The sequence below is a fragment of the Rhinoraja longicauda genome, chromosome 25, assembly GCF_053455715.1.
Source record: "Rhinoraja longicauda isolate Sanriku21f chromosome 25, sRhiLon1.1, whole genome shotgun sequence".
Taxonomy (NCBI): Eukaryota; Metazoa; Chordata; class Chondrichthyes; order Rajiformes; family Arhynchobatidae; genus Rhinoraja; species Rhinoraja longicauda.
In genome coordinates, this window is record NC_135977.1 from 23,289,190 (window position 1) to 23,315,827 (window position 26,638).

The window sequence follows — 26,638 nt, forward strand, 5'->3', positions numbered from 1 at the left end:
CATTTTGTGTCTATTTTTGGTATAAATCAGCATCTGTAGTTCCTTTTTATTACCTACGATGCGCTTCTAAGTAAATAATGGGTTTATAGGTCCCACACTGAGTGAGATCCACAGTTGCACAGTACTTTTTGGTGAGCAGATAACTTTTTCTGAATCTGAATGTAATTATCCACTCAAATATTTGTGTGTGCAGACTAACTGCATATATGCCGACTTGTATATTCAGACTAAATTCAATACACATTCCATCCATTTAAATTAAGGTTTGTCTACAATCCAAGACCTCCCATTTCCAGGCTCACACAATTTCTTCCACTTCAGTAGTGCAGAAGTGGGAGAGTTCTGATGGACCAAGAAGCAATGTGTCATTGGTGTAACTATGAATAGTTACGGGTTACGCATCTGTGCAGTTAGTCTGCACACACAAATATTTGAGTGGATAATTACATTCAGATTCAGAAAAAGTTATCTGCTCACCAAAAAGTACTGTGCAACTCTGGATCTCACTCAGTGTGGGACCTATAAACCCATTATTTACTTAGAAGCGCATCGTAGGTAATAAAAAGGAACTACAGATGTTGGTTTATACCAAAAATAGACACAAAATGCTGGAGTAATTCAGTGGGTCAGGTAGCATCTCTGAAATAAATGGTTGATGATGTTTTGGGTAGGGACCCTTCACTGGAAATCAAGAGATTCATTAAAAAATTATTTAAAAAAAAATATTTTAAAAAAAATGACCGGTGGCTACTTCAGGGATGTTTTAGGTGCCTCCTACAAATCAAGTCAAGTCAAGTCAATTTTATTTGTATAGCACATTTAAACACAACCCACATTGACCAAAGTGCTATACATCAGTGCAGGTACTAAAGAGGAACATACAGTAGCACACAAACCCAAGAACACATACATAAACAGTTTACAGCAACCCCTCAGAGGGCTTCAAACGCTAGGGAATAGAAGTAGGTTTTGAGCCTGGACTTAAAGGAGTTGATGGAGGTGGCAGTTCTGATGGGGAGTGGGATGCTGTTCCACAGTCTAGGAGCTGCAACCGCAAAAGCGCGGCCACCCCTGAGCTTAAGCCTAGACCGCGGGATAGTCAGTAGCCCCAAGTCGGCCGACCTGAGGGACCTGGAGATTGAATGGTGGGTTAGAAGATTTTTGATAAGGGGGGGGGGGCAAGCCCGTTTAGGGCTTTGTATGCAAATAGGAGGAGCTTGAAATAGATTCTGTACCGTACTGGGAGCCAGTGGAGAGAGGCCAGAATCGGGGTGATGTGGTCCCTTTTACGGGTACCCGTCAGGAGCCTCATTGCGGCGTTTTGGACCAATTGCAGGCGGGACAGGGATGATTGGCTGATCCCAGTGTATAGGGAGTTGCAGTAGTCCAGGCAGGAGGAAATAAATGAGTGGATGATTTTTTCTAGATCATCAAATTGGAGGAATGGTTTGATTTTAGCTATGGTACAAAGCTGGAAGAAACTGGCTTTTACCACAGAGTTGACTTGCATGTCAAACTTAAAAGCGGAGCCAAGGTTTTTGACATGAGATTTGACAAGGGAGGATAGGCTTCCAAGGCTGCCTGTTATCATTTTGATGGAGTCGGGGGGGGGGGGGGCGAATAGGATGACCTCAGACTTGCTCTCATTTAATTGAAGGAAGTTCTGTGCCATCCAACATTTTATGTCCTCAAGGCAGAGCATGAGGCTGATTAAATTTGATCGGTTGTTGGGTTTCAGGGGGAGATAAAGCCATGTGCCATCAGCGTAGCAGTGGAAAGAAATGCCGTGCCTTTGAATGATTTGGCCAAAGGGGAGCATGTATAGAGAGAAGGGAATGGGGCTTAGGATGGAGCCTTGTGAAACCCCATAGGGGAGGCTAGCTCGGGAAGAGGAGAAATTGCCGATAATGAAGGAGAAACTCCTATTTTTGAGGTAGGAAACGAACCAGCTCAGGGCCGTGCCATCTTGGCAGTGGCAGCTCAGGGCAGTGCAATCAGGCTATGTTGTTTTGAATCTTTGTAAATGTTTGATATAAAAGGCACAGTAACCTCGTCTTTGTTTTTTCTTTTCTTCCTCCTCCCCAGCTGGTGGCTCTCCTCCTCCTGAATCCGGTTGTGTAGACTGATCTATTAAATAAAAATCAGAGTTAATTTTCAATGGAAAATCTTGTCTCATTAATCTTTTAATTAATTTTTGAGATAGGTTCTGAGTTTCAATTGTCTACTTTGTTGACATGATCTAGTTGAGAAAAACTGCTCAAGCAATTTAGGGCGGCACAATGGTGCAACGGTGGAGTTGCTGCCTTACAGCGCAAGAGATCCAGGTTTGATCCTAACTAGGGGTGCTGTCTGTACTGAGTTTATACGTTCTCTCCGTCACTGTGTGGGTTTTCACCGGGTGCTCCAGTTTCCTCCCACACTCCAAGACGTATAGGTTTGTTGGTTAATGGGCTTCGGCAAGTTGTAAAAATGTCCCTAGTGTGTCGGTTAATGTAAAGGGATGATCGCTGGCACGGACTCGATGGGCCGAAGGGCTTGTTTCCTTGCTGTATATCTAAATTATATAGTTTGTAGATAAAACAATAATCAATTAATACATTTTCATCTCTTTCAACTCTTTGTAAGCAAAAGTAAAATTATAAGAATGATATGATGCAAAGACTTGCCTCCTTATTACTTGAATTTATCCAGTGTTTGTTAATTCTCAATCGACCAGGAAGGTTCTTGGACAGCTTACTGTCTACAGGATGTTTTGCTAATTGCAAAATCAGGAAATTAATTGTGGTGCTCTAGAGAGAGCAGAAAGGCATTTGCGTTCAAGCTTTATAAGCCAAGTTAGGTGGAGCTGAAGCATACATGGTCAGCATTCACATTATGCCCAATAAACAGACTAGTTCATTTTTTCCCTATATGTTACAACTGTGGAAAAGCGAGTACATCTTTTACAACAACATTTTAATAATGCCACTGCTGAAAGACTGTGGATTATTTGAGCAATACAAAGTAGAAAAGATCTTCATGCAACATAACACAAGGGAGAAACATCCTTGCTTGCGTTCAGATTCTAAAGATGTCTTCATAATTGATTTGCGACGAACTTGTGTTTTGTCTTGTCTATTCTGTGTGCCAAGATTGATTACATTGTTTTGTTTTAACCCATTTCTTCCATCAAAGTATCAATTACTGCTGGAATTTTATGTAAATACATGTTATATTTATCCATCCATTCTTCGCACAATAACCATATTATTGAATTCTGAAAGTAAGATTTTTTAATCTTTGTTTTTCAAGAGGTTCACAGCAGTGGAAGGAAAGAAGTCAGAAAGGGTGGCTCAGCAGTGTAGCTGCCTCACAGTGCCAGAGAGCTGAGTATACAATACAATACAATATATCTTTATTGTCATTGTACCCAGGGGTACAACGAGATTGGGAATGCGCCTCCCATACGATGCAATAATTTAAGTAATTAACAGCAACCCAACGAAACGAAACAGTTGGAACAGTTTTTAGACATGGTAAAGTGCAAGTTGATCTATGCGTTGTGGCCATCCGGCTCAGCAGGACCGGTTCATAGCAGCTATGGCCCTGGGGATGAAGCTGTTCCTGAGTCTGGAGGTGCGGGCATAGAAGGCCTTGTATCGTCTGCCCGATGGAAGGAGTTCGAACAGACTGTTGCAGGGGTGTGAAGAGTCTTTGTGGATGATGGTGGCTTTTCTGAGGCATCGTGTGTTGTAGATGCCCTCCAAGTCTGGTAGCTGTATTCCGATGGCCCTCTGAGCTCTATGGACTACCCGCTGTAGAGCTTTCCTTTCTGCCTCCGTGCAGCTGAGGTACCACACAGGGATGCCATGCGTTAGGATGCTCTCCATGGTGCAGCGGTAGAAGGTCGTCAGCAGCTGTTGGGGTAGACCAGACTTTTTCAGTGTTCTTAGGTAGAACAGTCTTTGTTGTGCCTTCTTGACCAGCGCAGCAGTGTTATTGGACCATGTTAGGTCCTCCGAAGTGTGAGTGCCCAGAAACTTGAAGCTGGACACTCTCTCCACACTGTCCCCGTTGATAGAGATCGGGGCATATTCCCCGTTATGTGACCTACGGAAGTTGATGATCAGCTCCTTGGTCTTGGTGGTATTTAGGGACAGGTTGTTATCCGAGCACCAGTCCGCCAGGTTCTGCACCTCCGCTCTATAGTTTGTTTTATCCCCGTTGGTGATAAGCCCGATCACCGTTGTGTCATCTGCAAACTTGACAATGGTGTTGGTGTCGAATGCAGGAACACAGTCATGTGTGAAGAGGGAGTAGAGCATGGGGCTCAGAACACAGCCCTGTGGTGTGCCGGTACTCAGGGTGATAGTGGAGGACAGGTGCGGGCCCATTCTCACTGCCTGCGGTCGTTCCAGCAGGAAGTCCAGGATCCAGTCACATAATGACGAGCTGAGGCCTAGCTGGTGGAGTTTCGTGATGAGCTTGGTGGGGATGATCGTGTTGAAGGCGGAGCTATAGTCTATGAATAGCATCCTCACGTACGTGCCCTGTCTCTCTAGGTGAGTCAGGACAGTGTGAAGAGCCAGAGAGATGGCGTCCTATGTGGATCTATTTGCCCTGTATGCAAATTGATGTGGGTCCAGTGAGTCAGGGATGCTGGATTTGATGTGTGAGAGGACCAGCCTCTCAAAGCACTTCATGACTATCGGCATTAGGGCAACCGGGTGGTAGTCGTTCAGGTTGGAGATCTTTGTTTTTTTCGGCACCGGAACTATGATAGCCGACATCAGGCACTTGGGGACCGTAGCTAGAGATAATGACAGGTTAAAGATCCTGGTGAATACCTCAGCCAGCTGTTCAGCACAGTCCTTCAGTACCCTTCCTTGAACTCCATCCGGTCCTGCAGCCTTGCGTGGGTTGACCCTTTGCAGAGCGCGTTGTACCTCCTGTGTGTTCGGTTGCAAGACCTGTCCCACCGCCTCGGCTGGGGTTCTTTCACTCAAGGTGGTTTTGCCAGTTTCAAAGCGGGCAAAGAAGGTGTTAAGCTCGTTGGTCAGTGCCATATCGCTGTGGGGGCAGGTAGGGCTGCTCTTGTAGCCAGTGATGTCCCTGACACCCTGCCACATGCTTCTGGTGTCCGTGGTGTTGAAGTGGTCTTCCACCTGTTGCCTGTGGGTGTCTTTGGCCCTTTTAATACCTTTGTTCAGGTTTGACCTGGCAACACTGTATGCTGAAGTGTCACCAGATTTAAAGGCATTGTTGCGTGCCCTCAGCAGGTTCTGTACCTCCTTGTTCATCCAGGGTTTCCGGTTTGGGAACATCTTTATCTCCTTGTCCTCCGTGACATTCTCCACACAGCAGTTGATGTAGGAGAGTACAGTGGATGCGTATTCCTCCAAGTCTACCTCTGAACCGTAGGTGGCCTGTTGTGCAAACAGGTCCCAGTCGGTGCGATCAAAGCAGTCCTGGAGTTGTAGGGTGGCATCCTCGGGCCATATTTTGACCGTCTTTATTGTGGGTTTGGTCTTGCGGATGAGGGGTTTGTATGCGGGCAGTAGAAACAGTGAGAGGTGATCGGATTGTCCCAGGGGTGGGCAGGGGAGAGCTCTGTAGGCGTCCTTTACATTGGTGTACACCTTATCCAGTGTGTTTGAGCCCCTGGTAGGGCACTGCACATGCTGATGGAATTTGTGGAGCGAGGCTCGTAGGTTGACCTGATTGAAGTCCCCTGCAACAATGAAGGCACCGTTGGGGTGGGCATCCTGCTGCTTACTGATGGCCGAGTGTAGTTGTGCTAGTGCTAGGTTAGCATTAGCCTGTGGGGGAATGTATACGGCCATGATGATGACCACCGTAAACTCCCGCGGCAGATAGAATGGCCTACATTTGAGCAGTAAGTACTCCAGGTCTGGGGAGCAGTAGCTCTCTATTGCGGAGTGATTGGTGCACCAGTCATTGTTAATGTAGATGCAGAGCCCACCGCCCTTGCTCTTACCGGAGTCCTTTGTTCTATCAGCACGATGTAGTGAGCGGTTTGTTAGCTCCACAGCCCCGTCGGGGACCAGCGCGTTGAGCCACGTCTCCGTGAAGATCAGCGCGCAGCAGTCTTTCAGGGATCGCTGGGTGTTGATCCACAGCCTTACCTCATCCAGCTTGTTGGAGAGTGACCGGACATTGGCGAGAAAGATGCTTGGTAAGGATGGTCTTTGTGGGGCCCTCCTTAGCCTGGCCTGCACCCCCGCTCTCCGACCACGTTTTTGCTTCTGATCCTATGATCCTGACCCCAGGTGCAGTCTGTGTGGAATTTGCACATTCTTACTGTGATCGTGTTGGTTTCCTCTGGGTGCTCCAATTTCCGCACCCATCTTAAAGACGTGCGGGTTTGTAGATGAATTGGCCGCTGTAAAAAACAAAATGCTCCTAGGGTGTCGGGAGTAGATGAGAAAGTGAGATACCATAAAACTAATGTGAACAAGTGATCAATGGTCGGCATAGACATGGTGGGCTGAAGGGCCTGTTTCTATGCTGTATCTCTAAATTAAACTGTGAAATAAATGTTTCTTCTCTCTGTCTTATCTCCCCACCTCTGAATTAATTTACAACTTATGGTCATTATCTTTGTTAGGATATTAAATGGTCAATGGTGGGTTGGGAATATTGGGCACTTTAACAAAGCTTGGGATAAGCTAGCCTTTCTTACTAATCATTTATTTTGCTTTAAACTACAGTGATATATTTCAAGTCAAGAGTGTTTTGTTGTCATTTGAACTGAAACAGAACAATGTAATTCTTACTTGCAGCAGCATAGCAACTTTGACTGGAGATAGTAAGGTCAGTGTCTGTATCATATCATCATATCGTATCATATATATACAGCCGGAAACAGGCCTTTTCGGCCCTCCAAGTCCGTGCCGCCCAGTGATCCCCGTACATTAACACTATCCTACACCCACTAGGGACAATTTTTACATTTACCCAGCCAATTAACCTACATACCTGTACGTCTTTGGAGTGTGGGAGGAAACCGAAGATCTCGGAGAAAACCCACGCAGGTCACGGGGAGAACGTACAAACTCCTTACAGTGCAGCACCCGTAGTCAGGATCGAACCTGAGTCTCCGGTCATGGCAAAACATAAAGGCAGGAGATGGGGTGCTGTATTAATACCTTTGGAACTGATACAGTACATAGCATATGCACCATATAAGATGCTTCAAAAATTAGTTTCCCCAAAGGGAGCTCACATTAACATCTGAAGCACAGATCTTTATATTTAAAATACTACACGAGAAATGATACTTTCATACCTATACTGAGTTTTGCAAATTCCTCTGGGCAGTTCTTCTCCAGCCATTGTCTGCACTTGGTATACTGGGGCATATATTCACAATACTGTAAAAACAAAAGCCGTGTATATAATAATTTTAGAAACATTGAGTTAATGAAGATTTCCCATTTGGAGAGTCAACATTATAAGTACCAATGGTAGAATCAAGAAGCCAAGCAGCCAATATTGATTGAGTGACAGAAAACATCAACCCATTACTAGTTTTTATATGAGGAAATGCATCATACAATTTTGGAAAGAAACATCAAAATCTTCAAATTTTGTCAAAATTCAAACACCCAAGAAATATTTTGAGCTAAAACTATGTAACAGCAAAGTTTTCTGGTTCAAACATGCCTAAAAGGATTCAACATAAATATACCATTTAACAACCTAAAAACAATAACGTCTGAGGAAAGGTCATTGACCTGAAATAACGGCTCAATTTCTCTCTCTACAGACACTACTGTACCTACTGAGTATATGTTGCATTTATTAGTTCATTCTTAACACAATAACAATGATATTATTAAATTCTAAAAGGAACATTAATGTTTATAATGATTTTCAAGAGGTTCACAGCAGTGGAAGGCAAGAAAGAGTGATTCAATAGCACAGCTGGGAGAGCTCCTGCTCCTCAGTGCCAGAGATCTGGGTTCGATCTAACCTCGGGTGCTGTCTGTGTGGAGTTTGCAAGTTCTCCCTGTGTGACTATGTGGGTTTCCTCCAGGTGCTTCGGTTTCCTCCCACATCCCAAAGACATGCAAATTTGTAGGTTAATGGACATCTATAATTGCCCTCTAGCTTGTAGGGAATGGGATTACATGGAACTAGTGTGATGGGTGATCTATGGGAAGCGTGGCCTCAAGTCGACCAAAGAGACTGTTTTCAGGCTGTATTTCTAAACTATGAGTCAGACAAACCTACCCCACTGACTCAGTCAGAAGTATTGACAATGTGTGGTTATCAAGATCCTCTATGGACTGCTGTCTTCTAAAGTGCAAAATATTTAAATGGCACAGTACTGACCCTTAATGACAGAAAATTGGTACATTAGCCAACTGTGAAAGTAAATTGAAATGTGTCATTTTGAAAGAAAGTGGCCTTAAGTGCTCTAATTTTGAAGTGGGAAAGCTTATTAAACTCCGTACTCACTGAGAAACCGTTAGCAACGTCCAGACAATCCCCTTGGCGTGGGCAATTTGGGCCAAAGGGCCTGTTTCCACGCTGCATGACATGCTATTGAATACAGAAGCCAGGAACCTGCTGCCAGTGATTTCCTGCACCTCCCCTGATTACATTGCTACGTAAACTACTCTCAAGTAAGCAACAAATAAAAAACTTGAATTGATGTGAATTTAGAAATGTCTACAACTTAGCCTCTCTGTAAAGTACTCATAAAGTAACACGTTTGTTGCACAATTTGACAATCTGTAACACCCAGTCACACTTCGTGTATTTTTATATACACGGTTGAATGTTGAATGGCCAAAAATGGACATCTAGAAATAAAGAACTGCAGATGATGGTTTGCCAAAGACACGAGTGCTGGAGTAGCTCAGTGGTTAGGCAGCATCTCTGGAGAACATGGGTAGGTTTCGGTTCAGGACCCTTCTCAGACTGCAAAAGGACATCTATCTGCACTGCCTGCACGAAGTTTGCACATTCTCCCTGCGATTGCATGGTTTACCTCTGGGTGCTCCGGTTTCCTTCCACATCCCAAAGACATGTGGGTTCATAGGTTAATTGGCCTCTAAATTGCCTCCAGTGTGTAGGGAGTGGATGAAAACGTGGGATAACATAGAACAAGTGCACGGGTGATCACTGGCCAGCATGGACTCGGTGGGCCAAAGGGCCTGTTTCCACACTGTATCTCTAAAAGTAAAATCTAAACTAGAACATTGTACAAATAAGACATCACATTCTAATTACTGGAAAACTTTCTTGTGGTGAATTGTGCTGGCCAGCTGCAATAACAGCCTCAGTGATTTTGACAACTTTGAGAAAGAGGCTTCTGTCAGAGAAGTAAACTTGTCAGACATAGTCATGTCTTGACCACAGGAACAATTGCATATATAGCAGAGGGATTAACACATATAAAGGAGGGGTAGAAAGCTAGAGGGGATCCTAATCTTAGTTGTTATATTATCAATGTTATATTTCAACTTTAAATACAGGTTTGATATGACAGAATTCAGATTTCTTATCATTTTCTAGGGGCTTTCCTTGAGTGGGTGGTTATCACATTACCAGCCCATTGCAAATGCAGAGGTCTGGGGAGTCTTTTATGGTACATTTTGACTTTAAAGGTAGGATATATAAAATAGTTGAAGAATGGTTCCAACCCAAATCACCGATCCTTGTTCTCCAGAGATGTTGCCTGACCCGCTGAGTTACTCCAACATTTGTGTTCTTTTTTGTAAGCCAGCACCTGTGGTTCCTTGTATCTCTCTGCCTGTCTTATTTGTAGCATAGACCATGGTTTGGGAGTATGAAATCATTAATAATTTAACCGTGGAGTGTGCTTGATTGGTCTTAAAAGGTCTTAAAAGGTACTATTTACATATGTAGCAACACTTTATTTGTTATAACTGAATATTTGTACAGTCCGAGTAAAATGCAGATAAAGGTTGTTTTTTTTTAAGTACCCTCGCATGAAAAGTGAAGCAAATAGAAATATGGGTACAGTAGAGTTTAATTTAAAAAGTGTAACGTCTCCATAAACCTATCTTTTCTTTCACGTTGTTTAGCTGTGAAAAACAGGAATTGTAAATTGCTATCTTTTTACACCATCAAATCAACAGAGGCTCAAAGAGAACTCTAGAAAAATACCAGGTAAACACAAAATGCTGGAGTAACTCAGTGGGTCAGGCAGCATCTCGGGAGAGAGGGAATGGGTAACGTTTCGGGTTGACACCCTTCTTCAGACTTTAAACTAGAAAAATACCATTCAAAATAGGAAAAAAAGAGTAAACCAAAGTAATAAACAAAAGTAAAAAGGAGAGCTTAATATATTTGGTAATTATTTGCACTTACCTCTGTTGGCAATGAACAGACTAGAAAGAGGAAAAAATCAATAGTAATTTGAGTTCAATTATAACATTTTGGAACAAGTAATGTACGAAGAGCTTAAAAATTCTTGCATGCAATTAAATTAATTAACCAAATTGATTAAGACGACAATTCAATAGTCAATAGTCAATTTATTTATAATTATAACGACATATGCCTTAGAGTGGCAAGTTCAGTAAGTGCAATTTAAACTCATATCCCAATGTTTAATTAGAATCATATACAGGGAATAAACAACTTCAAAATATTTTTGCTAGATAATTTAACTTCCATTAAAAAGTTTTAAAAATCAATACAACATAACAATACTTTGTAATAGAGAATGTTATTGCACTGGGCATGTCTTTGCTTTAGATGTTTAATGTAAATAAGTAAAACATTTAATGTATATTGTATTATTAAATGTTTTTTGTTCCACACTGATGTACTTTGAAAACACATTTTTGGCTTCACGTTAAGTTATTTCCCTTCTCAGTTTTGCTGCTCGTCCTCCTTCTTCCCATCTTCCCTCACCTCAATGAACAGGCTAATCCAAACTTTACTATAAATCCTGTTGTGTGTGATCATGGTTACATTGTCATTTTCCATATTTCTGGCAACATGACGATGTAATGACTAAATGGAGGTGCAACTGTTTAAAACATTATCATCCCAAATCGCCCGGAATTTCATCACATCAAAATAATAAGATCCTCATCATGTCACTGTTTTAGTACATAGTACATGTCAAACTTACTTCCACAGTAGAGTACTTTTAACGGACCTTGCACCTTATTGCTGGCTGGTTTATCTCCTATTTTGTTTTCTAAATCAGCAGTTTCAGTAGTGGCCATCTCACCAATCTAAAGAACAGATTCATCCAAAACAAAAAAGATAAACATTATTTCTCGTTTTCTGCTCATAAATTATATATATTTTTTAAATCTTATTGCTAGACTCTCCAATCAGCAGAAAGAAATTCTTTTATCTATCTTATCAATTGCTATTGTCATAGATAACATCTACAACAAGGAACAAGAACAAATTTCACACGATGTTAATCTGTTTCATATCTTACTTCACCACCCCATGACTACGAGACAACCCCATGTATCATCAGTCTGAAGAAGGGTCCTGACCTGAAACATTGTCTGTCCATTCCCTCCACAGATGCTGCCCGACCTACTGAGTTCTTCCAGTAGTTTGTTTTTTTGCTCAAGATTCCACCATCTGCAGTTTATTGGGTCTCAAATTAATAGGAGGTTTTGTATTATCAAAGTTGTTGATTATGCCAATTTTAGTCCATACCAATGGTTCAATGGTTTCGCTATTGTAAACGTGTACCTGGTACAGTGAAATACATTTTTTTGCATTCAGCTCAACAAGACTATCCCAGTACTATCATAAACTCTTGCTGCTGAATCCATCTCCTTCCCTGGTCAACTGCACAGGTTAAAGCAAACGGAGTAAACTTTATCATGAGCTTTGACAAAACCAGGGCTTCAAATACTCCATTCACGCTATGTTATCGATTTCTGGCACTACCTTACCCCACTACTGGCAAAATAATTATAATGGCTGGACACAATTTCTCAAACTGCTTCTTACAATACAGCTTTCTAGCTTTTTAAAACACTCAGGCCACTTCCTCCACAGCAGTACATCCCATACTTCAAATACCATGTCTTCATTGAACTACACTGCCTATGTGTCCTCTAATGCATGGATTCAAAATTCAGGTCCTCCTCCATGGCCCTGTCCATAACCATTCTTGTAATCTTCTTTGCCATTTTACTAATTTTCCTTCACTCCTCCAGCATTACCTTCTTCAACTTATACCAAATGTCTGTCATTCCCTTTCCTGCTTCATCCACAGTGACAGACTACAAGTGAGGATACAAGGATTGAACACTGTGGCCCCCTTTGTACGGCACCTGTTTAGACGCACTCTGGTCTCCAACTCGTTGTAGTAGACCCCATCTCCATCACGGAAGGTGAAGCAGTAGTTTTCCTTGTATCCAGAAGTGAGGAATCTTCAGAAGCTTTTGCTCTCCCTCACATATTAACTACCCAAATATCTATCTCTCTTTCCAAGGAAGTCCGGAGGGATTAAGGATTCTGTGTTCGGAGGTTGATGAGAGGCCAATGTGGCATCCACAGACCCTTCCAGAGATGGAGTAGCGGGGGGGGGTTCAAAGTTCCCTACTTTGCCTGGTCATGGGCCAATGCTTTCCAGGGATTCATTTTAGTTTTTTCCAAACATGCTATGAGCATCTCCTTCAATCGTTTACTGTGTCCATTTGGCGATCCCTTCCCATGACAAAGCTCAGAATGGAGTGTCTGACTCAGGAGCCTGATGTTAGGTGTGCAAACAATTTGGCCTGCACAGCAGAGCTAAGTATTTTTTAAGGCGTCTTTGCTCGAGTTGTTGCCTGAAGAGGGGGCTGATATTGGCTCATTTATCCTTTAAGTGAATTTAGAGGATTTTGCAGAGAAGCAATGGGTGCCCCCAATGATAGGGCCATGAGATTTCCACTGCAGATAATCTAGGTCTCATTGGAGACACAAAATGCTGGAGTAACTCAGGAAGCATCTCTGGAGAAAAGAAATAGGTGACGATTTGGGTCGAAATCCTTCAGTTCGGAACCGAAACGTCACCTATTCCTTTTCTCCAGAGATGCTGCCTGACCCGCTGTATAAACCAGTATAACAACCTTCAGTATTATCCAGCATCTGCAATTCTTTCCTACACATTTAGGTCTTATTGGAGACAGGAATCATTGCACCATGCATCGGAACCTATGTAAACATTCTTAAATCCATCTTTTCAATGAACTATATGATCACCTCTCCACTAATTAATTGCTTTTAAATAGTCTTTCAGTTTGTTCTAGATAATGCCTTAGGAATTTTACTATTTAAAATATGGACTATATCAACGCAACCTCTTGCTGCAAATAGAGATTTCGCCCAAATGGATATCATAAAAGGTGCACCAGATTATAACTTAAAGGAGGAAACTATGCCAAAAAGAGATGAAAACAAATTCAGATCAGGTTTCAAGAAAGATTTCCTTGCGTGGCAATTCATTTTTAAATTACTCATCAAATGAACTATATTCAAATTGGGACATTCACAATACAATCAGATTACCGCAATTTAATAGATGATATTCTGAAAGATCACTCACTCAGTGTTCTGATTTTCCCAGAATTCTAACTTTGATGTTATAATTAAAATATAGTTTGGATCAATCTGGTGGTGTCTGAAAAATTCCTACTCTACTGACATAAAGGCACCATAAAACAGGCTTAAAATGTGCATAACTTTTAATTAATACTTTCAATGGTGCTGTTCCTCAGACCTTATTAATCATAAACTAAAAGGGATAGATTTATTTAAGTCTGAAGAAGGATCCCAACCCAAAACATCACCTATCCATGTTCTCTAGAGATGCCTGACCAACTGAGTTACTCCAGCACTTTGTGCCCATCTTTGGGAAACCATCCGCAGTTCCTTGTTATTACGAATTTATTTATGCCCCTAGTCACACCCACAGGACATCCAAAAATGCTGTACGGGCAATGAATGTCTTTTGTGGTATTGACAACTGTTGCAAAATAGAAAACATAACAGTCAATTTGCCCACAGCAAACCATCAAAAGCAAATTGAGTAATAACATGTTTTGATGAATACTGCCCAAGAGATAAATATTGGTTCGCACACATGAGCCGATCACGGCACAATCTTTCACATTCACTTGAAAAGGCAGATCGGACCTGAATTTGAGCTCAACATCTTTCGCAGTGTGGAGTTTCCTCAGTGTTATGTTAAGGTACAAGTATATTTTTTGCAATAGGACGTATTCAAAGATGAGAAGGCTAACCATTGAATGGCTTAAATGGGCACACAAACAGTTATATTAAATGGCTGATGAGATTCTGGCCTTTCTAGTCTTGTTTAAATAAGATAAGCTTGTGAAATGAAGTTACAGCTGTGAAGAATTCTGGTATTCTCCCCCCCCCTGCTGGACAGTTCTGGACACTTCAGCCCTGACTGAAGTGATATACTGGACGGAGGGGCTGCAGAGCACATTTACAAGGGGCAAGGGCTCAAAGAAGACATTAACAAGGACAGGCACAGGTGAGGTTGACATGCCTATGAGATTAATCAACAGAATGGAGTTACAACAGCTTTAAACCTAAACACACTATCTAGGTGAACGCTCAGTGTAATACCGAGTATGCATCGCAATGTCAGATACCATTATGGAACTGAATGTAAAAGATCCCAAGACTCTATTTGAAGAGTAGGAGTAAGAGTCTCTCAATCAAGATTTTGCCCCCAACCAAAACCCTTCAGGGCCTATCAAGTCAGTTATGAATTTATTTCTTTTGGTGCTAGCAAATGGATAACATATATCTTAAAAATAATGAGTAAACAATATAACTCATTGTTTGCAAAAACCCATTGTGACATCCAGAGGGTGTAATCAGGTGTTATGCAGATAAACAATACTTGTTTCCAACCTGACAAATGTCAAATTTTAAAAGCACAAGGAAGAAATATTGTTGTTTTAATATTGCACAGCTTACATGCAGGTTACTATATAATATAACAAGCGTGGATTAGCTCACTTTACTATAGCAGGCACTTTGATTATTAGCCACCTGCTATAAACCATCAAGATTGTTGGGGAAACCCGATTAATGACTAGATACTTTCCACAATAATTTCATATTTTGGTGGAGCAGAAGGGGTCATGGGAAGAGGTTTGGCAAAGATAATTGCCATGGCGATAAACTGACTACAGCAAGTTACATTTATTCAGCATCTTTAACATAGCACGATCTCCTATAGCTCCCTCACAACAATGTTAGCAAACAGAAATTGATGGTGAGTGACATCAGAGATATTTAGGCTAAAGACTTAAATTTTGGTTGAAGAAACTGAGATAAATAAAATGAAAACAGTAGAGTGGCATAGAGTCTTATGAATACATTCCAGATTTAAAGTCCTTGGTAACTGAAGACACAAGCACAAACTGGAGTGATTAAATTAAGGAACTAGCAAAAGGTCAGGCTTAGTGTGCAAAGGGTTTATCGGAACAAAAGAGATTCCAAAGGGTTGGAGGAATGAGAATTTATCAGCTAGCAGATGTATTTTGGAAGAGTCAGATGATTCTCTAGGTATAGATGGATTAAAAAAAAAGAAATCTAAAATTTTAGACACAAAGGTGGTGGATAAACAGGACATTGGGAAAGTTAGGACACAACTAGTGTCCTCCATAAATGTTTGGGACAAAGACCCATCATTTATTTATTTGTCTCTGTACTCCACGATTTGAATTTTGTAATAGAAAAAAAAAATCACATGTGATTAAAGTGCACATTGTCAGATTTTAATAAAGGCCATTTTTATAAATTTTGGTTTCACCATGTTTGAAATTACAGCAGTGTTTATACATAGTCCCCCCATTTCAGGGCACCATAATGTTTGGGACACAGCAATATCATGTAAATGAAAGTAATCATGTTTAGTATTTTGTTGAATATCCTTTGCATGCAATGACTGCTTGAAGTCTGTGATTCATGGACATCACCAGTTGCAGGGTGTCTTCTCTGGTGATGCTCTGCCAGGCCTGTATTGCAGCCATCTTTAGCTTATGCTTGTTTTGGGGGCTAGTCCCCATCAGTTTTCTCTTCAGCATATAAAAGGCATGCACAATTGGGTTCAGATCGGGTGGGTGATTGACTTGGCCACTCAAGAATTGAACATTTTTTAGCTTTGAAAAACTCCTTTGTTGCTTTAGCAGTATGTTTGTGGGATCATTGTCTTGCTGTAGAATGAACCGCCGGCCAATGAGTTTTGAGGCATTTGTTTGAACTTGAGCAGATACGATTTGTCAACACACTTCAGAATTAATTATGCTACTACCATCAGCAGTTGTATCATCAATGAAGATAAGTGAGCCAGTACCTTCAGCAGCCATACATGCCCAGGCCACAACATCCCCACCATCATGTTTCACAGATGAGCAGGTATGCTTTGGATCTTGGGCAGTCCCTTCTCTCCTCCATACTTTGCTCTTGCCATCACTCTTCGTCTGCATTAATCTTCGTCTCATCTGTCCACAAGACCTTTTTTCAGAACTGTGGTTGCTCTTTTAAGTACTTCTTGGCAAATTGTAAACTGGCCATCCTATTTTAGTGGCTAACCAGTGGTTTGCATCTTGCAGTGTAGCCTCTGTATTTCTGTTCATGGAGTCTACTGCGGACAGTGGTCATTGACAAATCCACACCTGACTCCTGAAGAGTGTTTCTGATCTGTCGGACAGGTATTTTGGGATTTTAATAAAGAAAAATTCTTAATAAAGAGAGAATTCTTCTGTCATCAGCTGTGGAGGTCTTCCTTGGCCTGCCAGTCCCTTTGCGAATAGTAAGCTCACCAGTGCTCTCTTTCTTCTTAATGATGTTTCAAACAGTTGATTTTGGTAAGCCTAAGGTTTGGCTGATGTCTCTAAAAGTTTTATTCTTGTTTCTCGGTCTCATAATGGCTTCTTTGACTTTCATTGGCACAACTTTGGTCCTCATGTTGATAAACAGCAATAAAAGTTTCCAACAGAGATGGGAAGACTGGGGGAAAGACCAGGTGCTGAGAGCTCTCTTATACCTGCATTAAGGAGGTATTTAAACACACCAGAGCACACACAAACACCTGTGAAGCCACGTTCCCAAACATTATGGTGCCCTGAAATGGGGGGACTATGTATAAACACAGCTGTAATTTCTACATGGTGAAACCAAAATGTATAAAAATACCCTCTAATAAGATCTGACAATAGTGTACTTTAACCACATGTGATTTTTTTCTATTACAAATCTCAAATTGTGGAGTACAGAGGCAAATAAATAAATGATGGGCCTTTTTCCCAAACATTATGGAGGGCACTTTAGTTTTGGATAACCTTATCCCTCCAAACCTGTCCTATCCCCCCAGATACCCATTATATCTTTCCCCCTTCACTGTAAATCTATGTCCTCTGGTTCTTGATTCCCTTACTCTGGGCAAGTACTCCCTTATCCTCCTGCACTCCAAGGAATAATCCCAGCCTGCTCAACCTCTCTCTATAGTTCTAAGAAGATAAAGTATATCAGTTTGCAAACGAATTAAGGAAGAAAGAGTCAGATGATTTAGGCTTGGAAATGGGTACCACCATAATGCCACCATTATGTATTATTTAGGGTCCAAAAAACAACTCCAGTTCACACATGGTAACAAGATCAAGACTAATCTGGTTCAGTTTACTATAGATTCCTGGAGGAATAAAGTCAGAGGCGAGAGAACAGAGTTTGCAACGAATTGATATCAGTGCGACAGTTAAATGGGAGATGTTTTTACTCAGTGCTAACCATCTGTCAAACAATCTGACACTTGGAGTACAAGGATATTTTTAATTTTTGTTATTTTTAGTGTGTTTTAAAAGTATGTATTAATGTTCTCTGATTTGTTTCATGTGTTTGGGGGGGGGGGGTCGGGGAAACTTTTTCCAATCTCTTACCTTGTCGGAAATGCGATTGTTTTCCAGATCGTATCTCCGGTCGCTCTGCGGCCTAACATCTTGGAGCTGGAGGCCTTGCTCGAGACTGACTTTGAGCCCCACCACAGGGTTGCGGACTGACCATCGGAGCCTGTGATCCCTTGCCTGGGATCAATGCTCCACCCGCGGCCTGCGGATTTCACCATCAAAGAGCTCGCAGTCTCGGGTAGAGACTGATGTCGAGCAGCTCCAAAGTCGCAAGAGGTTCAACTAGCCCCAACCCGGGATCCAATCACCCGGCGCGGGGGAGCCGAGATCCCCTCCGATGCGGGAGCTTGATCGCCCCGACGTGAAGGGCCCAACCGCCGGCTACGGGAGTTAAGATCGTCCCGTCGACGGAAGGCAAGATCGCCCCGTCAACAGAAGGCTCGAGGCCCCCGACTGCGGGAGAACAAAGAAGGGAAGATATTGAACTTTATTTTGCCTTTCATCACAGTGAGGAATGTGGAGGAGTCACTGTGGTGGATGTTTATGTTAACATTTGTGTGTTTTGTTGCTTTTTATTGGTATGACTATGGCAAAATCAAATTCCTCGTAAGTTGCGAAACATACTTGGCTAATAAAGTATGATTATGATGATCAAGAGAGGCTGTGATGATGCACAGCTATGTATCATGCCAACATCAACACGATCATGTTCGAAATAATGCATCTTGAGTCATGGACAGATACAGAACCAGAACAGACCCTTTAGCCCACTGAGTCCACCCAGCCCATCAACCACCCATTCACCCGAGAATCATGAAGTCATAGAGCACTGAAATAGGCCCCTCGGTCCAATTCATCCAATCCGACAAAGATTCCCTTCCAAACTTTTGCCATTTGCCTACGTTTCTCACATATCCCTCGGCACCTTTCCCAAATGTCTTTTTTAATATTTTTAACTGCAGATGCTAGTCTACAAAAAAAGTGTTGGAGCAACTCAGCACATCAGGCAGCACTCGGGCTGAGTTACTCCAACACTTCGTGTCTTTTTTCAACCTCAACTTCCATACTTAATGACATGACTGATGAAGGCCAGCTTGCTAAAAACTTTCTTCGTCACCCTGTCTACTGGTGACATCATTTACCAAGATTCTTCTATTCCACGTATTCTCCAGAACCCTACCGCTCACCGTGTTTGACTTCCCAAGAAGCTACACCCTGCACTATACGAATTAAAGTCCAATTGCCATTCCTTGTACTACTTACCCAACTGTTCAAGAACCTACTGTAATTCTTGACAACATTCTTCACTGACCACAATACTACCTATTTTAGTGTCGTTTACAAACTTACTTTTACCTTCCTACCACAGAACATCCCTTCTACATTCTCATCCAAATTGTTGAATAGATGACAAACAACAAATCTTTAAACCCAATTTTGAAGACACATCACTAGTCACGGGTTTCCAGTGCGAAAAACAACCTTCTACCATTACCCTCTGGTTCCTACCTATGTATCCAATTAGCTAGTGCTCCCTGTGGGATTTCATGTGATTTAATCTTCCAAAGTAGCCTACAATACTGAACCTTATCAAAAGCCTTATCAAATTATATATAGACGATGCCTACCACCTTATCCTCATCAACCTTTAAAAAAAAAAACTCAAATTTGAGACATAATCACAAAGCTATGCTGACTATCTCCAATAAACCTCAGTCTTTCCAAACGCATGCACATCTTATCCCTCAGAATCCCCTCCAGTAACTCATCTACTACAGATGTTAGGTTTATAGGCCTATAGCTCCCTGGGTTTTCTTTCCTAACTAAAGGTATAACTTCCAGTACGTCATCCTAATCCCATTATTCCATACACAGGAAGCTGGAAGGCAGCAATAAGGTCAAGTTAAGATGCATACTTCATGTTTTTAGAATAACTACATTTCAGAATGATTTAAAATTTGATGAGAATGTTGCAACAATCTGTCCAGCACATTTTGAAGATAGTAGTTATTTTAGTCTTGACCTATTTTTAATCCCATGTTTAGGTTTACAAAGAACAGATTTCCAGTTAATTTTCATATTCAGGTTTGCGAGAAATGGTGAGCAAATTGGCTGCACTACTCACCCTATACCACACCACTCGCAACACCGCACCCCAGAATTACAACCGTTGTCTGTACCGCTCCGCGCATTTGGCTGCACCACTCCCCACAATTGCAACTGCTGGTTCCACGGCTCCCCACAATTGCAACTGCTGGTTCCACGGTTCCCTACAATTGCAACCGATGACTATACTTCAAATTTTTTTTTTACCAGCTGTTAAGGCATTTGGAACACCCTGATGGAGAAAACACATACCCCACAGACGAGTGGATTGTGCACAAAATTGTCATTATGCAATCCGTATAAAAGCAAATGGAGCAATAATACCCCAAAACCCAGTGCAGTAAATGATGTGGGATTGCACCGAAAACATTTTGTTTAAATGAGAGGGAGAGGAGGGAGGAGCAATGTAAAATAATTGCAGCAACACATGGCCCGGGCAGCAGCTGCAAACCACCGCTGCCCCCATGAGATTGAGAGTGAACAGGCGTCCAGCCCCACCCTCACACTCAGCTGCAAAAGCCACTTACCTTTGCACCAGTCGTCAAATTCCAATGTGACCATGAACCGCGGATAATTTATTCCTCATGAAATGAATCAAACTGTCCCCGTGAACCAACCGTCCGCACGGTCTCCCCTACCGCCCGGCGCACACACCGCGCGAATAGGCTTCCCGCGCGAAGCCGGAACTCATTCCTGCAGCGTACAAACACCATCAGTGTCTGGATATTGTCGTCGGCATTGCAATGCAGCAGTGAGATAAGTAGGTATCGATGGCGAGCATTGCTGCGGGTAGTTTTTGCTGTGGGTAGTTTTTGCTGTGGGTTTGTGCAGGCGGAGTGGTGGCAGTTCCAGGGGCGGGCTTTCCTCATCGGTCGCACTGACAATGGCGGCCCCGGGCAGCGGCGAGAAGGGTGAGAGCCGGGGAGAGAGAGAGAGAGAGAGAGAGATGTGTGTGTGTGAGAGAGAGAGGGAGGGGAGAGGGAGAGGGGTGAGAGCCAAGAGCCAGAGAGAGTGTGTGTGAGGGTGAGAGTGTGAAGGATGGGAGCCGGAGAGAGGGATGGGAACCGGGAAGAGAGGGGTGAATGCTGGGGACACCAATGTGAGTTCTTCTGGTTTGTTGCTGACGACTTTAAGCCGAACTGATTTGGAGCGATTGAGAAACCCTCAGAGTCGGTTCCGGCTCCAGTTAACTGAAGGGGAGATCACAAAAGTTGGTTGGTCTTGATTCACACCATCACCAAAAACAGTGAGAAACCATCTCCACCACACACAGATCAGTCTGAAGAAGATTCTCGACCTGAAACGTCACCCATTCCTTCTCTCCAGAGATGCTGCTTGTCGTGCTGAGTTATTTCCTCCAACATTTTGTGTCTACCTTCGATTTAAACCAACATTTGCAGTTCTTTCCTACACAGACCACAGCACCATCTAATTAACATTCAAAAGACAATAGGTGCAGGAGTAGGCCATTTGGCCCTTCGAGCCAGCACTGCCATTCAATGTGATCATGGCTGATCATTCACAATCAGTACCCCGTTCCTGCCCTCACCCCATACCCCCTGACTCTGCTATCATTAAGAGCTCTATCTAAACATAGCACAAAAAGTAAGGAAATTTGTGTTTGGTAGATTATTTCTTTGTTGTAACAATGCTTCTTGGCAATAAATCTTATACCGTTGGAAAGCCTGTTTATTTCCCTTTTAAATGGTGCCACATTTGTAAGGAACATGCATTTGTGGGATGAGCAGCAGAGCTGAGTATATGGGTTGCGCCCATGAAAAATTTGCCAAATCTCTGCCAATGCCAAACAGCTTATTCTGCCATTGACTCTTGTTCGGTGTTGTTTGGTGCATTGGATGATTGAAGTCTGAAGAAACAAGACATATTGGCAATTTAACAATTTATTCATTTAATAAACAGGAGCCACAGTAGCGTGTGGAAGAACCATACACAGCCATAACAGCCTGGCACCTCCTCATGCTGGTCACCAGCCTGGTCACACACTGTTGTGGGATGGCATCCCATTCTTGTCAGCACCTGGGGGTACCAGAAGCTCAAAACAAGAGTCAATAGCAACAGCAGAATAAGCTGTTTGGCATTGGCAGAGAAGATTTGGCAAATTTTTCATGGGCGCCACCCATATACTCAGCTCTGCTGCTCATCCCACAAATGCATGTTCCTTACAAATGTGGCACCATTTAAAAGGGAAATAAACAGGCTTTCCAACGGTATAAGATTTATTGCCAAGAAGCATTGTTACAACAAAGAAATAATCTACCAAACACAAATTTCCTTACTTTTTGTGCTATGTTTAGTTCTCTCTTGAAAGCATCCAGAGAATTGGCCTCCACTGCCTTCTGAGGCAGAGAATTCCACAGATTTACAACTCTCTGAGTTATCACCACCATCACACACAAATATCCTCACCACCACATCATCACTATCCCCACCACAATCTCATACACATGCGCACACAGTGAGAAACCATCTGCACAGCACTAACCCTAACACCATTCATCACCACCATTGCAAACAAACATCCCCATCATCATCTACACACACCAGACGCAGAGTGAGAAACCCTCACCACACCACTACAGCACCATCCCAACTACAGTGGTGTAGTTTCATCACGCCACCATCCCATCATCACCATTTGTTTAAATATGAGTTCTGGTCTAACTGAAAGTATACCCGGTACACTGCTTTTAAATGTTTACAAAAGTGTACCTAGTATACTGCTTCTAATGGTCCTGCGCATTCAGTTTCCCTGAGTGCATGGGACCAATATTTTCTTGGTCCCATTCACTCAGGAAAACTGCCTGTCCAATTCACCTCTTGCAGTAACAAGGGCCAGAGACAGACCAAAGCGTTGTGTTTAGTAAATTGTTTATGATACGGGTGATGATATAATTTGGTGGTGATAGAGTCGAGGGTTCAACATTTAGACAATCTGTTAGTTGAACCAATCCTCGAGTTTATTGTGTAGGAAAGAACTGCAGATGCTGGTTTAAGTCTGAAGAAAGGCCTCGACCCAAAACATCACCCATTCCTTTTCTCCAGAGATGCTGCCTGACCCGCTGAGTTACTCCAGCATTTTTTGTCTACCTTGAGTTTATTGTTTTGGTATGAGAGCACATTGGTACAGCTTACTCACTGTCTAATTTTGAGTCAGATTTACCAGAGGACATTTTATTTATTTTGTCGAGATGGTTATTTTGGTAATTGATTCAGAAAGGTTTATAGCTAGCCAGAAAGGGGGCTGACCAATGCAAAGGTGAGCTCAGGGTAGCTGTGAGCTGATTGGCTGGCCAGTACCACTATGGCATCATAACTGAAATGATAACACATCACGTTGTGATTATTTGTAAAATGTCCTGGTATCATTCAGTTAAATAAACTCGCATCGCTACAGTACAAACTATCTTGTATGCATACAGGAATATTTATAGGTTAGCCTTTACCTTTTTTTTTCATCTTTAGGAATTTTTAATTAGACAGCTTCCATTTTTAGAATAATGGTGAGTATATATATGTATAATGAACTGATTATCTTTTCTAATTACGATAATTATGAGTCAGCATGCAATGAAACTTTGATCATCAGGACTCATTTGATGTATGTGTGCCTTTTGACTGTTGCAAGAGTTATATGTAAACAGTTTATTTGTCTCAACCGGCACATGCACTATTTTATGATTGAAATCAGGTAATCTGAAGGATAGAGATCAGGCAAGATTAAGGTTATGTACTCTATGATTATGTTTTACATTGAGTTTGTTCAAGTGAATGAAATATGTTGTATGATTGGATATGTTTAATTCAAACCAAATATATTTTTTCGCTTGGATTACATTTCCTCATGGCACTTTTAGTATTGTTGCCTTTCTTTCTTTCTTTCATCCAGCACTTCCACTCTTTGTGAATTGTTCCTACTTCATCGCTAAAATGGCTCCACTCTCCTTTTTTTCAAATTTTGCTCAATTTGTTAGCCTGTTGCTCCCCCCTCACATGAATACCTGAGGCGGTCCAACAAAGTGAATTTCAGAAGCAAAGTTCAGTAACCATACGTAATAATCATATTTCTGGCATTACACACTCTGTATTGATAATTCACACTATTTAAAATGAATTTCATATTTCAAATTCGTCGGGTTTTCTCCTTGTGGGTTGGTGGTTCTTCATATGAATAAGGAGTTTCAAGATCATTTAAAGAAAAAAATCACTCTTTGCCACAATTATGTTGGAAAACTGGGCTTTGAAATACATAAATCGTAGTTAAGGTCTTAATACACTTTAGTTTTGAATTATTTGGTTTTAGAGGTTATATAAAAACTATATTGTAGCTTGACTGTAAAATATGTTTATAATAAATTAATTTGACCTAAACTTTATTTGGCCTCATTGCGGTATATAATTCTGCATTTCTGTTAGACACCGGGTGTCGAAATGGAAGGAGACATCCCTTCAGGAGACTCTACCCTTATTAACCCTAGGAATACAGTAACTGCAGCATGTTCCACCTCAGGTACAATGCATGATAAATATTTATTTTGGTATGACTTGCATACTTCTGTACCATTAAATGACATTTTCTAAACCTTAATGGATTGAGGTATTAATAGATCTATTTGTGTCCATTATAGAATGTCATCTTGAACAGTGGCGAAGCACTCCTAAATCTAAAGTAAGAAAGCTATCTAAAATAATCACCAAATGTATAATTTGTCTATCTTTATTTATATTAGAGTTTCATTTTCGTCAACTGACAAGAGCAGGAAGCCAGTTCATGTTACCTGAAAGAGCTGATAGCCCAGGATTACTTAACTTGAAATTTCAATAGCCCTTTGTTTGTCTTCCACTCAATGACCTTGTTTTTTTTTCTTACCCCACCCCCTCATCCAAGTGCATTGAAAGAGAAAGATTATTCTCAGCGGGCTGTGGGGTATGCCTATTTTGCTCCGCTTCTTCATTGCCAGTATTCAGTTAATTGAAGAAGAGTCAAATAGGCTGAAAAGGTCCTGACGCATGAAGTCACCTCTCCATTCCCTCCACAGATGCATCTGACCCACTGAGTTCCTCCTGCACTTTGTGTGTTGTTCTGGATTCCGACATCTGCAGTTCCTTGCGCCCTCAGTTATGTTGAGACAGATGTAAGACCGGATTGAATGCATGCCTCCGACTCAATTTTTGAATTTACAAGAGCCTCCCACCACTCAAAACCAAATTTTTTAACACCATCTGTACAATTGTTATCTCACTCTCCCATTCCAAACATTGTTACCCTCCAGGTCTGTCGTCCACTTACTGCTGGGGTTCATTCCCAGCAATGTCCGGCCGCATTGCCCTGCAGGTAGGTTCTTCCTGCTATCCACCGAGCAGGCGATGCATCAGCCTGGGTTCTGATATGACTGCAAAATTACACATAATGTTTCCCATCCTTCCATTAAAATTTACCAGGCCTCTTTTCCCTGGACTCTGATTCCATGACCCACTTTGGAATTTTCCCTATTCTCCTCTTTAGTATCGGGGCCAGTGTCTCTCCCTACAACATGGCTGAGATTGGGATTGGATGCTTCAAGATGTAAGATACATTATGAGTGGAACCAGAATTTTTGTCTACCTTTTTAATGTCTCAAATTCAGTCACACTGCAGATCTAGTTAGTGATGTGTTCCTTTATTATAATTAACACAAAAGATAACTCATTGCCCATTAAGTCTCCTGGTGACTTTCAAAAAGGACATTGGCGAATAGAAAATCCTACCATCTCTCGTATTCTTTAGACTTACCAAAATAAATGGTTTTGTTCTAATATTGATTTTAATTTATTTCAGCCTTCATTAGAGAATGTTAACTGTTCAAAATCTATTGGAGATTCAAAAATGAACTTTGGAAAAATGCAAGAATTTGCAGCAAGGTATAAAACTGGCCCGACTAAAGCCATTCATGCAATTCCAACACTGAACGGCTCTTCCAAAAATGTAAGTAATACTTTTCTCTTGTTTTGTCCGATTACAGTTTTTACCCAAAGAACATAATTTAGATTATCTTCTGTACAAGGTCCTTTTTTATTTGGGCAGTGCGAGGCCTTCTTGAACTACTGTTGTCTTTCTGGCAAAGGTGCTGTTGAGCAGGGTGTTCCATTGCTTGGATCGATCTCTTTCCATGTACGACCTAAAGAAGAACTTTTTGCTGAACACTTACGCTCAGTCTGCCTTGGCCTACACGATCTCCCAGTTGCCAAACATTTTAAGCCAAAGTATTGTACAATTCCGATCCATTCCCATATGACCTTTCTTTCCTGGGCCGCCTCCACTGTCAGAGTTAGGCCACTGTAAATTGGAGGAACAGCACCTCATATTTTGCTTGGGCAGCTTACATGCCAGCGGTATGAACGTTGATTTCTCTAATTTCCAGTAACTCCTGCATGTGAGTTTGTACGTTCTCCCCTTTGACCACATGGGTTTTCTCCGGGTGCTCCGGTTTCCTCCCACATTCCAAAGATGTGCAGGTTTGTAGGTTAATTGGCTTCTGTAAATCACCCTTTGTGTGTAAGATGCGAAAGTGGGATAACATGGAACTGGTGTGCGGGTGATCAATGGTCAGCGTGGACTCGGTGAGCCTGGGGCCTGTTTCTGTGCT

The 26,638-nt window shown here is 41.9% G+C and overlaps 2 protein-coding genes across 4 annotated transcripts in view; one reads left to right on the plus strand and one right to left on the minus strand.

Moving 5' to 3' along the window:
• The window catches only part of denr (density-regulated protein), a 33,517-nt gene extending 12,870 nt beyond the window's left edge, over positions 1-20,647 (minus strand). Inside the window, exons 1-5 of the mRNA XM_078421152.1 lie at positions 20,522-20,647; positions 11,117-11,222; positions 10,345-10,364; positions 7,289-7,373; positions 2,050-2,127 (exon numbers count right to left, since the gene is read on the minus strand). Of these exons, the coding sequence (XP_078277278.1) occupies positions 2,050-2,127; positions 7,289-7,373; positions 10,345-10,364; positions 11,117-11,213 (280 nt within the window). The 5' untranslated portion in view covers positions 11,214-11,222; positions 20,522-20,647. The remainder of the gene's footprint in view (positions 1-2,049; positions 2,128-7,288; positions 7,374-10,344; positions 10,365-11,116; positions 11,223-20,521) is intronic.
• A 206-nt stretch (positions 20,648-20,853) lies between these two features.
• Positions 20,854-26,638, plus strand: part of ccdc62 (coiled-coil domain containing 62) — a 32,125-nt gene continuing 26,340 nt past the window's right edge. For 2 of the 3 annotated variants that reach the window (XM_078421695.1, XM_078421697.1), the window contains exons 1-5: positions 20,859-20,905; positions 23,478-23,515; positions 24,429-24,522; positions 24,641-24,681; positions 25,831-25,977. In XM_078421695.1, coding sequence (XP_078277821.1) covers positions 23,513-23,515; positions 24,429-24,522; positions 24,641-24,681; positions 25,831-25,977 — 285 coding nt within the window. In that variant the 5' untranslated portion in view covers positions 20,859-20,905; positions 23,478-23,512. Of the gene's footprint in view, positions 20,906-23,477; positions 23,516-24,428; positions 24,523-24,640; positions 24,682-25,830; positions 25,978-26,638 lie in introns of all 3 variants that reach the window. The other variant, XM_078421696.1, reaches the window with a different exon arrangement.